Raw genomic sequence first — 14,151 nt, forward strand, 5'->3', positions numbered from 1 at the left:
ATCATGAATGTATTATCTACTCAATGAGTAAATACTTCAGCTTGGTTTGTAATGTTACCGATCTTAATTTTTACAGAGCATATAACTGAATGCCTTGATAAGAGTAGGTATTGTCATATTTATTAGAAGAAGTACGGTGGGATGGGGAGTTTCTTTTCCAAACTTCTGGTTTGGAAGAAGGCATTTCTATTCCACTCTTTTAGGGAAAGAAAAGGTAGGAGAATAATTATTTTATTTTCTCTCACCTTTCACTCTTCAAGGCAGAAAGAATGACTTCTGACTGGTAAAATTGGAGGGAGGGACTGAGCAGGCATGGATTTTTGTTTTCAAGAGTGGCCTGTTTCCAGGATTCATTCACTCTCTGTGTCCTAGTAGGGCAGGCTCTGCCCCTGTGAAGGAAAGGAGGGTGGCGCCTTAAACTACTGGATAAATCTGGCTTGTTCAGAGGTGAGGGGTTAGGGTCTCACATACAGCCACTTGTCCAAGCAGGTATCTTTACCTCCATGTCACTATCTCCTGAGTCTTATTTTACACCTCTTCAAAAAGCTGTGGAGAAAGAGTCAGACCTGTTTCCTTACCCTAAAACTCTGATCCGGTTGCTCTGTGGTGAATATAGACACATGGCGTATGTGTGAGTGTGTCTAATTATCCTTTTCAGTTTCTGAGCCTATTTTCCTAACCTGAAATAAATATAGCTGAAGTTCTGGCCCTTGTTTCAAGGCCTCAATCCCTGAATAGTCTTCTTCTGCCAGCAAAATGAAATGTTTGAGAGTTTGTTTCATGAAATCTTTTTAAAGGGTACTAAGAGTGAAGAAGATAACCTCACTAAATAACCAGTGTTACCTGCCCAGTTTCTGACTTGGGATTTCACTTTGATGAAACTTGCATGATTCTTGACTAGAAAGTGAACTTTCTTCCTGAATTTCCCAAGAAAATGATTTCATAGATCATTAGGGGACTTTAACTCTAACTTGGAAACTTATTTTCAGAACGTAGGTATTATTAAACCCCTAACAAATTTTCTTTGATTTCGAATTAAAAGTTAACTTTTATTAACATATACTTACCTAACAATTAGAGTAAAAATCATCACTTTGGATTTTGACCACAAATTAACACACTACAGTCAGGAATTCAGAACATTTATTGCAAGAGCTGAATAATTGTAAATAACGTAGAACTGGCAAAGCAGTAACAAGGATAATTGTTTAGATATTTATTGTGTCAAAGTCATCAAACACCCCTCACAAACCGACAAATATGTACTGCAATAAGCAATGCACTCCTACCCATTATTTTCCATTATACTGTGGAAAAATGTGAATTGCTATTTACAAAGTAATTTTATTTTGGTAAGAACAAATTATCAGATTAGCAAACCATTTTTTATTTATTTTTTACTTTTAAACTGATGTTGAACGTGGCATTAAGATAACTTTCACTTCTTTCAATAAAGACATTTTGTTGCATGCTATTTATTTGTTTAAATCATCTGTCATGCCTTAACAAAAACCTCCTAAGAATGCTCGAATTTGGATTTGTTTGCACGTGCAACTGAGATCTTATTAACATTAGCTGTCACTCTGTTGGTTTGACCTAAGTGACAAGATGCTGGTACCTGCCGGCATTGACCAACTATGATAACAGTTAAACAGCAATAATTAGAGATCTATCCCTTAATTTCCCCCAACTAGCCTACCTGGAGAATGTTCTGTTACATCATGAAGGCACAACACATTAAGTAGTTTGTGGCTATGGTCTAACACTTGTGTTACAACAACATTATTGTATATGAGGATCAACACAAATTGCCATTTCAACAGTTGTAGACACACATTTGCCCAATTGAAACTATTTTTGAATAGTATTTTTTCTTCAATATATGCTAATTTAATACATTAGTTTTGCATGAGTGACAAGCACAGGATATATCACTTTCTGAAGGGTAACACTTTCTCATTACTATCTCACTTAATGCTACTAAATAAGTGATTTTGCTTTTGCCTACTTTGAAAATAAGGATGTCAAGAAAATAGGTTCTGAATTTCCAAGCTTTTGCAGCAGTCCTTTTTTTATATAACATTTTCATTTTTATCTTTATTTCTTATAGAATTCCAGCATCATAAGCTATCATAAAAGAGCAAGATTCCAGAACCTTTATTTTCACTACAAGTATCTGAGATCTTTTGAACAATGTGTGTCAAGACAGACTCAGAAACACTTCTCTAAAAGAAACAACAAAAATAGCAACTAAGAGGCAAACGAAAAAAGAAAAGAAGCAACCATAAAACACAGAATTATGCTACAACGTTTTTTAGGTGAACGGTATAAGTACACAAAAGTTGTTAATAATAGCTTGCTTCTATTTACAGATACTTTAACACTGATTGACTTACAAGTGTCCACTAACGTTGTTAACAGCACAATAGGTTTAATGCTTATCTTTTTAAGTTTCGAAGTTTTGAAGTATAATGTCAAGTATAGCAGTCCCAGCACAGATCAACGACAAAAAGAGCACAATTTTCTAACTGGATATGTTTGTCAGTCACTCTAATCCATGGAACTTTCTTACTCTCCAAATGCATATTCTATTGTTCATAGCAGCAGTCCAGGGTCAAAATAAAATGCAGTTAAAAAAAAAAAGGATATTTGCACAATGGAGAGACCTCTGGAGAGTTTAATCAATCCTAGTAAACAAGATCACATGGCTAGTAGAACTATCTTCTCTCTCCTATGTGGTAAAACATTGCATCCTCCATGGTGCTAACACAAAGTTATGGATATCCCTGCTAGAAGGGGCATAGTTGTAGAGATCTATTGAGTACATAAAACTCTGACACACACGGTATTAGCATGTCTATTTAGCATACAGTTATTAGGTCCCATATAGCCTTTTTCTTTTTAGAGTTGGTGCTCCTTAGGACTCTCAATAGCACCTCCTGCTTGCTTATAAGACTTCAGATTTGCCAGAGGAATGTCTGTCATGTGGCTGCCATTGTTGAAATGGCCTTCGGTGGAACCATACTGCTTATGGTCATTGAACTGGTTCCTGTTGCTATCTTCTTTCCAGGCTCTGGTCAGGGTGTGCCCATTCACAAGCTTGTCCTTCTTGACCCATTCTTTCTGGGGTGCAAAGGTTGAGAGAGGTGATTTAGGGTGTTGATATGGACCCAAGCCAGGAGGCATCCAGCAGTTATCAGAGTGACCCAAAACCAAGCACTCTTGAGTGCACATCTCTGTAGCTTCAGCTAATCCTCGGGGGCCCAGAGGCCCATCTGCAGAGGACAAGAGACAAAATAAGGAAAGAAAGTGGTTAGAGTTTTCATTTAAAATTATCTCCTTACAGAAAAAGTGCATTGGTGATCTCGTTTGCTCATGAAAATTGTATTAAGGTAAGCAATTCAAAGATATGATTCCCCATCCTTTTAAGAATAACATAGGAGGAATAAAATTCCTTTTACTTGAGGTGAGAATTATCTCTTGTCCTTAAGCCTTCATTTATATCTAGAGATACAGACAGATAGAAAAATAAATAGACAGATATGAGTAAACAGATATACCCATGACATATCATTTCTGATGAACTTTTTCCATGACATGTATTATTACTGATTTATGTCCTACTTCTCCACAAAAAACTCATATGCACGAGAAATAGTGAAAAGTACAAAAATTTTACGTGCAATGTTGAAATATATGCTAACATATCAACTCCTTGAATATAAAAAGTATTACTTGAAATATAACATTAAAAAATAAATACTGTAAAGGTTATACAAAATGTTTTTCCATATACAAAATGTTTTTAGTATGAAATCCTATGAAAATAACTTTGTAACACTTTAAAAAGTTAAATAATCATTTTAAAGAATGTTTTAACTGAAGTATATTATTAAAGATACACCTGGTTGACTCGTTGACATTGTGAAATCCAAGTTAATAAAGACACCATTTGCATCCAAAGGCAACATGTGGTTCCTTCCAAGCTTAACCTATTTTCTTGGTTTCTAAGTGTATTAAATAACCCAAATTTCACTAACGTGAAAGTCTAGCTAAGTTGCAAATTGGGTCACATGGAGTCTAATATTCAAAGGGAAAATAAGTCATCATAGATATTTCTCTTTTATTTATTTTTTTACTAGCAGGCAATCTAAAACATTTTAACCGTGATTTTGAAAGTAAACTCTTCTCTTATTATGTAAAAAGGACATCGGTTCTTTACTGATGATCAACAAGTGTCAAATGGTTAAGGAAAAAGTTTTTTTGTTGTCATTGTTCTTTTCCCTTGATTAAACAGTCAAATGATAAGTGGTAGCTTGAAAGTTAGGAATTGATTTTACGAATGAGGTTAAGTGGATAGGAAAGAACGCCTGAGGCATAAAGCATTTTCAAAAGTAGAGAGTCGTCAGAATAAAAATGTAGAAAATAATGAAGAAAACATCCCTGAAAGTTTTTCTACTCAACTATTAAAAGAGCCGACAATTGGAATATAGGTCTTTGCTTAAGTCCAAGTTAGCACTACTAATATGTTTAAGTGCCCAATAATTGTGGGGTTTTAATATTAACATCTATTTTTCTTAATAATATTCTAGTTATTTCTTACATGTTAAAAAAGAAATACCTGCTGAGATAGGTAAGAGTTGGTGGCAAATACCTGAGACCTCAACACACAGACATTAAAACGGACACTGGATGTGAAAACAAAATATGCCTAAAATGTACTCTCACATACAAACGGAAATTTTTGTCATTTTTGAAATCTAAACACTGCTCTTTAGAATACCTTAAAATTCCTTCCCATCTGATCCATAGTCCCATCCCCTCATGAGCAAATAGTTTTATCTTTTTAAACATACGTCCATTACTTAAAACTATTTCTCTCACAAACCTCGAATGATTACTTATTTCCTAGGATATTTAATTTAATCTTCTCTATGAGCCTTTCTCTGTCCTCTGAATTCTGCCCACACTTTAAAAGTTCAAACTAATTTCTCCCTTTTAGTTCCGCTTTGGTGTGTTCAGTGACTCTGTATCCACAAAGCTAACACATTTTGCTCAAACCAATCCATGCCCCTTACATCAGGATCGCAGGCCTAGAAGATGCTTTTTGCTTGGCTTGTTTTCATTTAATTATTGACTCTTTCAAGGGGCAGCTTGCTTCCCAGGTACCACAGCAAGCTTCCCTAACTTTGCCAATTCATGTTTTACATGGACCTGGAAGATTTCCACAAATCTTCCCTTATTAATGAATAACGAATTTCCTAATTGAGTTCACTCGCTCAACTCTTACTTTAATGACATTTTTGTCTTTTGGGGGACAAAAGACAAAAATATCATTCGTTAGTATACATTTTTATTTTTGTTTTCTCTCAACTAGATTTAAAATCCATTGATGGAAAAAAACAACTTATTAGCCTTCTGATTCCTCATAGTGCTTAGCAATAGCAATGATCTATGAACAATGTTAACTGTTAATTAAAATTTTATGATGTTGAAAATGTTCTGTGAAATTATTAAAAACAACCTCTGCTTAAAAGGCAGACCTTAAGTAATTAGAAGATTCTGATTTCTCAAACATCATACCAAAAGCTTCCTCAACAACAATCTCTTTGCCTTAGTTAATAAATGAATTATTTAACTTCTCTGCTAAATATGTTCACTCCTGGGACTTCCCTGGTGGTTCAGTGGTTAAGAATCCACCTCCCAATACAGAGGACATGGGTTAGATCCCTGGTCAGGGAAGTAAGATCCCACATGCCGTAGGGCAACTAAGCCTGCACACCACAACTACTGAGCCTGTGTGCCACAACTAGAGAGCCCACATGCCGCAATTAAGATCCGACGCAGCCAAAGATAAAATAAAAAACTAAACATTAAAAAAAAGGTTCACTCCTTTCTAGACATCAATTCTTATACATCAATTCTTAATTTTTACTTTTCCAGAATCATTAATAAGTTTTTCTTTTCCTATTAATATCCCCAAAGGAAAAAAATAAATTATCAGCTACCTTAGAAATATTAATAGCATCAGGTTTTTATTGAGTACATAAAAAAGAGAGAATATGCAAGATTATTTTTTAAATAGTCTTATCCAATATACATTGCCATCTTATTAAATTAAGAACATTACCCAAGAATTGAGAACACTAGGGGTGTGTGTGTGTGTGTGTCTATAAGTATATGTGGACCTTAAGTCTTCAGCATTTAATGACACATTTTAACAAATAGAGTATATTGTTTTTCAGAACTGATAACATTTATTTATTCTATAAATATTTACTGAGTATTTACTATATGCTGACACTGTGACAGACACCAGGAATATAGCAGTGAACAAAACAGATGTCAACACTATCCTCATGGAGCTTTGGGTCTATCCTGGGAAACAAATAATTGCCTTAAAAGCAGTGAGACAAGAGAGGAGAAGAATGTGTCATTGGGAAGGAGGTAGGGTTTAGGGAGGCTTGTCTCTTTAAAAGGCAGCAGAGGGACTTTGTTCCAAGTTCCGTTTCTACATTTTTCTGAAAGTTCTTACAGATAACTGACAATTTAAGACATTTACAGTTAAAATTTGTGTGTACTGTACAAAATATTTAACTTGCAAAAAATGTTTTTTCCATTAGATAATATTAATTACTCTTTGAAAATTTTACTTATGATTCATTCTTGTAAATAAATTTGAAGGCTTTTAATACAGTCTATAAATAAATTTACAGAAGTTTTGTGGATTCTTAGGTCAGTCTTTTAGCTGATTGTTATATAAAATTTAAAAATCCATAGAAAAGTGCGACACAACACAATGATGGCACCTGCATGAGGTCCAGTTTTTGTTACTTATAGCCCTAAAGGAGAAAAGGCCACCAGGCAGGGCCACATAGATGGTTGTACCAGGAACAGGGTATCAATAAGCTGGAATTGTAGGGGGCAGTGTATGTATGGCCAAGCAGGGTGGAGGTAGCTAGGTTTCCAGGGCCCTTTGTGGATTGACTGATTAGAAAAATTTCTCAGGCTCTAGGGCACAGAGTCTGTGTCAAGATATCTGGTACCTTACCTTTGGGGCAGTTAGGGTGGGTGCATAATGACCTAGAAGTGTGAGAGCTCTAGAAGGGAAGTGGTGGGATGTGGATTTATTGAAGAAAGGAAACTGACCACCTTGTAGCCAGGGCCACAGAACTGAGTCAAGACAGCAAAAAAAAAGAAAGAAAGAAAAAGGAAAAAATATATATATACTAAACTACATTATAACAATTTGCTTATATAATTGAGCTGCATTGTTGGAAAGCTTACTTTGTTTATTCTCTGGCAAGTTTTTATTTTGGGACATGACATTAAATAGGGAAAATTTTACTCTTTTTATTTGGATCTGTATATAATTTCCAGTGGTTGCCCTGAAACACACACACACACACACACACACACACACACACACACACACACACACATACACAGACGAGTTTTATTTTGGGAAATAACATTGCTTCCAAGTTTTCTTCCATAAAGTCTGTGTCATGAATTGGTAGAAAGAAAAAAGAAACATTTTTATTATGAATTATTAAAGAGAACACAGTCATTCTACTGGTTCCTTGAAAGTTCTGGTCTTTTAAAAGTTTATAATCTGAAGCATCGTAAACATTGAAGAGTTTCCAGTTAGTTTTTCTCATTTTTAGAACCACTTATTGATTTGTTTTATACTTTTAAAAAGGAGAAAAGCATTCCTTATAAAGCACTGATATTTAATATTGTCATTTTCCAAAATACAGTTGAAGATAATTCATGATTCTCCATCAAATATATAGCATTTAAAATGTCAAGAGAGCCATGGAAGACAGCTCAGGAACAGGGTGCGGAGGGCAAAGCGGAGATTCCCGCAGAGGATCATTGCCGACCAGCACTCACCAGCCCGAGAGGCTGGTCTGCTCACCCGCCGGGGATGGCGGGGGCTGGGAGCTGAGGCTCGGGCTTCTGTCCGATCCCAGGGAAAGGTCTGGAGTTGGCAGAGTGAAAACAGCCTGAAGGGGTTAGGGCACCACGGCTAGCCGGGAGGGAGTCCCGGAGAAGTCTGGAGCTGCCAAAGAGGCAAGAGACCTTTTCTTCCCTCTTTGCTTCCTGGTGCGCGAGGGGAGTTGATTAAGCGCGCAGCTTAAAGGAGCTCCAAAGACGGGCGCGAGCCGTGGCTATCAGCGCGGACACCAGAGACGGATGTGGGATGCTAGGGCTGCTGCTGCTGCCACCAAGAGGCCTGTGTGCGAGCACAGTTCACTTTCCACACCTTCCCTCCCGGGAGGCTGTGCAGCCCGCCACTGCCAGGGTCCTGGGATCAGGGACAACTTCCCTGGGAGAACGCACGGCGTGCCTCAGGCTGGTGCAACGTCATATGATGCTGGTCTCTGCTGCCGCAGGCTCGCCCCACATCCGTACCCCTCCCTTCTCCCGGCCAGAGCCAGAGCCCCCAAATCATCTGCTCCTTTAACCCCGTCCTGTCTGAGCGAAGAACAGACGCCCTTGGGCCACCTAAGCGCAGAGGCGGGGCCAAGTCCAAAGCTGAAACCCAGGAGCTGTGCGAACAAAGAAGAGAGGGGGAGGTCTCTCCCAGCAGCCTCAGAAGCAGCGGATTAAATCTCCACAATCAACTTGAAGTACCCTGCATCTGTGGAATACCTGAATAGACAGCGAATCATCCCAAGTTGAGGAGGTGAACTTTGGGAACAAGATATATTATTATTTCCCCCCCTTTCTCTTTTTGTGAGTGTGTATGTGTGTGCTGCTGTGTGAGATTTTGTCTGTGTAGATTTACTTTCACCGTTTGTCCTAGGGTTCTGACGGACCCATTTTTTATTTTTATTTTTTTTACTTTAAAAATTTTTTCTTCTTAATAATTATTTTTTATTTTAATAACTTTATTTTATCCTACTTTATTTTATCTTCTTTCTTTATTTCTTCCTTTCTTTCTTCCTTTATTCCTCCCTTCCTTCCTCCCTTCCTCCCTTTATTCCTCCCTTCCTTCCTCTGTTCCTTCCTCCCTTCCTTCATTTCTTCTTTTCTTCCTTCCTTCCTTCCTTTCTTTCCTTTCTATTTTTCTCCCTTTTATTCTGAGCCACGTGGATTAAAGGCTCTTGGTGCTCCAGCCAGGCATCAGGGCTGTGTCTCTGGGGTGACAGAACCAACTTCAGGACACTGGTCCACAGGAGACCTCCCAGCTCCACATAATATCAAAGCAGCAAAAATCTCCCAGAGATCTCCATCTCAACATCAAGACCCAGCTTCACTCAACGACCAATAAGCTACAGTGCTGACACCCTATGCCCAACCACTAGCAAGACAGGACCACAGCCCCATCCATTAGCAGAGAGTCTGCCTAAAATCATAATAAGGCTACAGACACCCCAAAACACACCACCAGACGTGGACCTGCCCACCAGAAAGACAATATCCAGCCTCATCCACCAGAACACAGGCACTAGTCCCCCCAACCAGTAAACCTACTCAACCCACTGAACCAACCTTAGCCAATGGGGAGAGTCACCAAAAACAACAGGAACTACGAACCTGCAGCCTGCAAAAGGAGACCCCAAACACGGTAAGCAAAATGAAAAGACAGAAAAATGCACAGCAGATGAAGCAGCAAGGTAAAAACCCACCAGACCTAACAAATCAAGAGGAAATAGGCAGTCTACCTGAAAAAGAATTCAGAACAATGATAGTAAAGATAATCCAAAAACTTGGAAATAGAATAGACAAAATGCAAGAAACACTTAACAAGGACCTAGAAGAAATAAAGAGATAGCAAGCAATGATGAGCAACACAATAAATGGAATTAAAAATAGTCTAGATGGGATCAATAGCAGAATAACTGAGGCAGAAGAACAGATAAGTGACCTGGACGATAAAATAATGGAAATAACTACTGCAGAGCAGAATAAAGAAAAAAGAATGAAAAGAACTGAGGACAGTCTCAGAGACCTCTGGGAAAAACATTAAATGCAACAACATTCAAATTATAGGGGTCCCAGAAGAAGAAGAAGAGAAAAAGAAAGGGACTGAGAAAATATTTGAAGAGATTATAGGTGAAAATTTCCCTAATATGGGAAAGGAAATAGTTAATCAAGTCCAGGAAGCACAGAGAGTCCGATACAGGATAAATCCAAGGAGAAACACGCCAAGACATATATTAATCAAACTATCAAAAAGAAAATACAAAGAAAACATATTAAAAGCAGCAAGGGAAAAACAACAAATAACACACAAGGGAATCCCCAGAAGGTTAACATCTGATCTTTCAGCAGAAACTCTACAAGCCAGAGGGAGTGGCAAGACATATTTAAAGTGATGAAGGAAAAAAACCTACAACCAAGATTACTCTACCCAGCAAAGATCTCATTCAGATTTGATGGAGAAATTAAAACCTTTACAGACAAGCAAAAGCTGAGAGAGTTCAGCACCACCAAACCAGCTTTACAACAAATGCTAAAGGAACTTCTCTAGGCAAGAAACACAAGGAAAAGACCTACAAGAACAAACTGGAAGCAATTAGGTAATTAGTGATAGGATCATACATATCGATAATTACTTTAAATGTAAATGGATTAAATGCTCCCACCAAAACACACAGACTGGCTGAATAGATACAAAAACAAGACCCATATATATGCTGTCTACAAGAGACACACTTCAGACCTAGGGACACATACAGATTGAAAGTGAGGGGATGGAAAAAGATATTCCATGCAAATGGAAATCAGAAGAAAGCTGGAGTAGCAATTCTTATATCAGACAAAAAAGACTTTAAAATAAAGACTATTACAAGAGACAAGGAAGGACACTACATAACGATCAAGGGCTCGATCCATCAAGAATATATGACAATTGTAAATATTTATGCACCCAACATAGGAGCACCTCAATACATAAGGCAAATACTAACAGCCATAAAAGGGGAAATCGACAATAGCACAATCATAGTAGGGGACTTTAACACCACACTTTCACCAACAGACAGATCATCCAAAATGAAAATAAATAAGGAAACACAAGTTTTAAATGATACATTAAACAAAACGGACTTAATTGATATTTATAGGACATTCCATCCCAAAACAACAGAATGCACTTTTTTCTCAAGTGCTGATGGAACATTATCCAGGATAGATCATATCTTGGGTCACAAATCTAGCCTTGGTAAATTTAAGAAAATTGAAATCATATGAGGTATCTTTTCCAACCACAACGGTATGAGACTAGATATCAATTACAGGAAAAGATCTGTAAAAAATAAAAACACATGGAGGCTAAACAATACACTACTTAATAACGAAGTGATCATTGAAGAAATCAAAGAGGAAACCAAAAAATACTTAGAAACAAATGACAATGGAGACATGACAACCCAAAACCTATGTGATGCAACAAAAGCAGTTCTAAGAGGGAAGTTTATAGCAATACAATCCTACCTTAAGAAACAGGAAACATCTCAAATAAACAACCTAACTTTGTACCTAAAACAAATAGAGAAAGAAGAACAAAAACACCCCAAATTTTGCAGAATGAAAGAAATCATAAAGATCAGATCAGAAATAAATGAAAACAAAATGAAGGAAATGTTAGCAAAGATCAATAAAAGTAAAAGCTGTTTCTTTGAGAAGATAAATAAAATTGATAAACCCTTAGCCAGACTCATCAAGAAAAAAAGAGAGAAGACTCAAATCAACAGAATTAGAAATGAAAAAGGAGAAGTAACAATTGATGCTGCAGAAATACAAAAGATTATTAGAGATTACTACAAGCAACTGTATGCCAATAAAATGGACAACCTGGAAGAAATGGACAAATTCTTAGAAATGCACAAGCTGCCGAGACTGAACCAGGAAGACATAGAAAATATGAACAGACCAATCACAAGCACTGAAGTTGAAACTGTGATTAAAAATCTTCTAACAAACAAAAGCCCAGGACCAGATGGCTTCACAGGTGAATTCTATCAAACATTTAGAGAAGAGTTAACACCTATCTTTCTCAAAGTCTTCCAAAATATAGCAGAGGCAGGACCACTCCCAAACTCATTCTATGAGGCCACTATCACCAGACAAAGATGTCACAAAGAAAGAAAACTACAGGCCAATGTCACTGATGAACATAGATGCAAAAATCCTCAACAAAATACTAGCAAACAGAATCCAACAGCACATTAAAAGGATCATACACCATGATCAAGTGGGGTTTAGGCCAGGAATGCAAGGATTCTTCAATATACGCAAATCAATCAACGTGATACACCATATCAACAAACTGAAGGAGGAAAAAACCAAATGATCATCTCAATAAATGCTGAGAAAGCTTTTGGCAAAATTCAACACCGATTTATGATAAAAATCCTGCAGAAAGTAAGCATAGAGGGAACTTTCCTCAACATAATAAAGGCCATATATGACAAACCCACTGCCAACATCATGCTCAATGGTGAAAAACTGAAACCATGTCCACTAAGATCAGGAACAAGACAAGGTTGCCCACTCTCACCACTCTTATTCAACATAGTTTTGGAAGTTCTAGCCACAGCAATCAGAGAAGAAAAAGAAATAAAAGGAATCCAAATCAGAAAAGAAGAATTAAACCTGTCACTGTTTGAAGATGACATGATACTATACATAGAGAATCCTAAAGATGCTACCAGAAAACTAGTAGAGCTAATCAGGATAAGAAACAGCCTCTTCGGCAGAGCCCCAGGCACCCATGCGGCAGCTCCCTCTACCTGTGATTTGCATGAGTGGAATCCTGTGGGACGTAATTCATTTTCCATGTGGATAGGAATTACCAAAGCAAAAACTGCACTGGACAGAGTTATAGAGTCTAAAATAAAAAGATCGGAGGGAGAGCAAGAAGATGGTGGAAGAGTAAGATGCGGGGATCACCTTCCTCCTCACAGATACATCAGAAATACATCTACACTTGGAACTTCTCCTATAGAACACCCACCGAACGCTGGCAGAAGACCTCAGACCTCCCAAAAGCCGTGTGGATTAAAGGCTCTTGGCACTCCAGCCAGGTGTCAAGGCTGTGTCTGAGGTGGGAGAACTAACCTCAGGACACTGGTCCACAAAAGACCTCTCAGTTCCATGTAATATCAAATGGCAAAAATCTCCCAGAGATCTCCATCTCAACACCAAGACCCAGCTTCACTCAAGGACCAGCAATAAACAGTGCTGGACACCTTATACCCAACAAAGAGCGAGACAGGTCTACAGCCCCATCCATTAGCAGAGAGGCTGCCTAGAATCACAGTAAGGCTACCGACATCCCCATACACACCCCCAGACGTAGACCTGCCCACCAGGGAGACGGGATCCAGCCTCATCCACCAGAACAGGGGCACTGGTCCCTCCAACCAGGAAACCTGCTCAACCCACTGAACCAACCTCAGCCACTGGGGACAGCCACCAAAAATAGATAGAAATACGAACCTGCAGCCTGCAAAAGGGAGACCCCAAACACAGTAAGATAAGCAAAATGAGAAGAAAGAAAAACACACAGCAGATGAAGGAGCAAGATAAAAACACAGCAGACCTAACAAATGAAGAGGTAATAGCCAATCTACCCGAAAGAGAATTTACAATAATGATGGTGAAGATGATGCAAAATCTTGGAAATAGAATACACAAATTGCAAGAAACAGTTAACAAGGACCTAGAAGAAATAAAGAGGAAGCAAGTAACGATGAGCAACACAATAAATGAAAGGAAAAATACTCTAGATGGGATCAATAGCAGAATAACTGAGGCAGAAGGACGGATAAGTGACCTGGAAGATAAAATAGTGGAAATAACTACTGCAGAGCAGAATAAAGAAAAAAGAATGAAAAGAACTGAGGACAGTCTCAGAGACCTCTGGGACAACATTAAACACACCAACATTCGAATCATAGGGGTCCCAGAAGAAGAAGAGAAAAAGAAAGGGACTGAGAAAATATTTGAAGAAATTATAGTTGAAAACTTCCCTAATATAGGAAAGGAAATAGTCAACCAAGTCCAGGAAGCACAGAGAGTCCCATACAGGATAAACCCAAGGATAAACACACCGAGACACATAATAATCAAACTGTCAAAAATTAAATACAAAGAAAACATATTAAAAGCAGCAATGGAAAAACAACAAATAAC

At 37.9% G+C, this 14,151-nt stretch overlaps 1 protein-coding gene across 4 annotated transcripts in view; it reads right to left on the reverse strand.

Moving 5' to 3' along the window:
- Nucleotides 1–1,192: 1,192 nt before the first annotated feature.
- The window catches only part of PCDH9 (protocadherin 9), a 981,897-nt gene continuing 968,938 nt past the window's right edge, over nucleotides 1,193–14,151 (reverse strand). For all 4 annotated transcript variants that reach the window (XM_067016955.1, XM_067016953.1, XM_067016954.1 and 1 more), the window contains one exon: nucleotides 1,193–3,275. In XM_067016955.1, coding sequence (XP_066873056.1) covers nucleotides 2,902–3,275 — 374 coding nt within the window. In that variant the 3' untranslated portion in view covers nucleotides 1,193–2,901. The remainder of the gene's footprint in view (nucleotides 3,276–14,151) is intronic.

Source organism: Kogia breviceps, chromosome 16 (genome assembly GCF_026419965.1).
Source record: "Kogia breviceps isolate mKogBre1 chromosome 16, mKogBre1 haplotype 1, whole genome shotgun sequence".
Lineage (NCBI taxonomy): Eukaryota > Metazoa > Chordata > Mammalia > Artiodactyla > Physeteridae > Kogia > Kogia breviceps.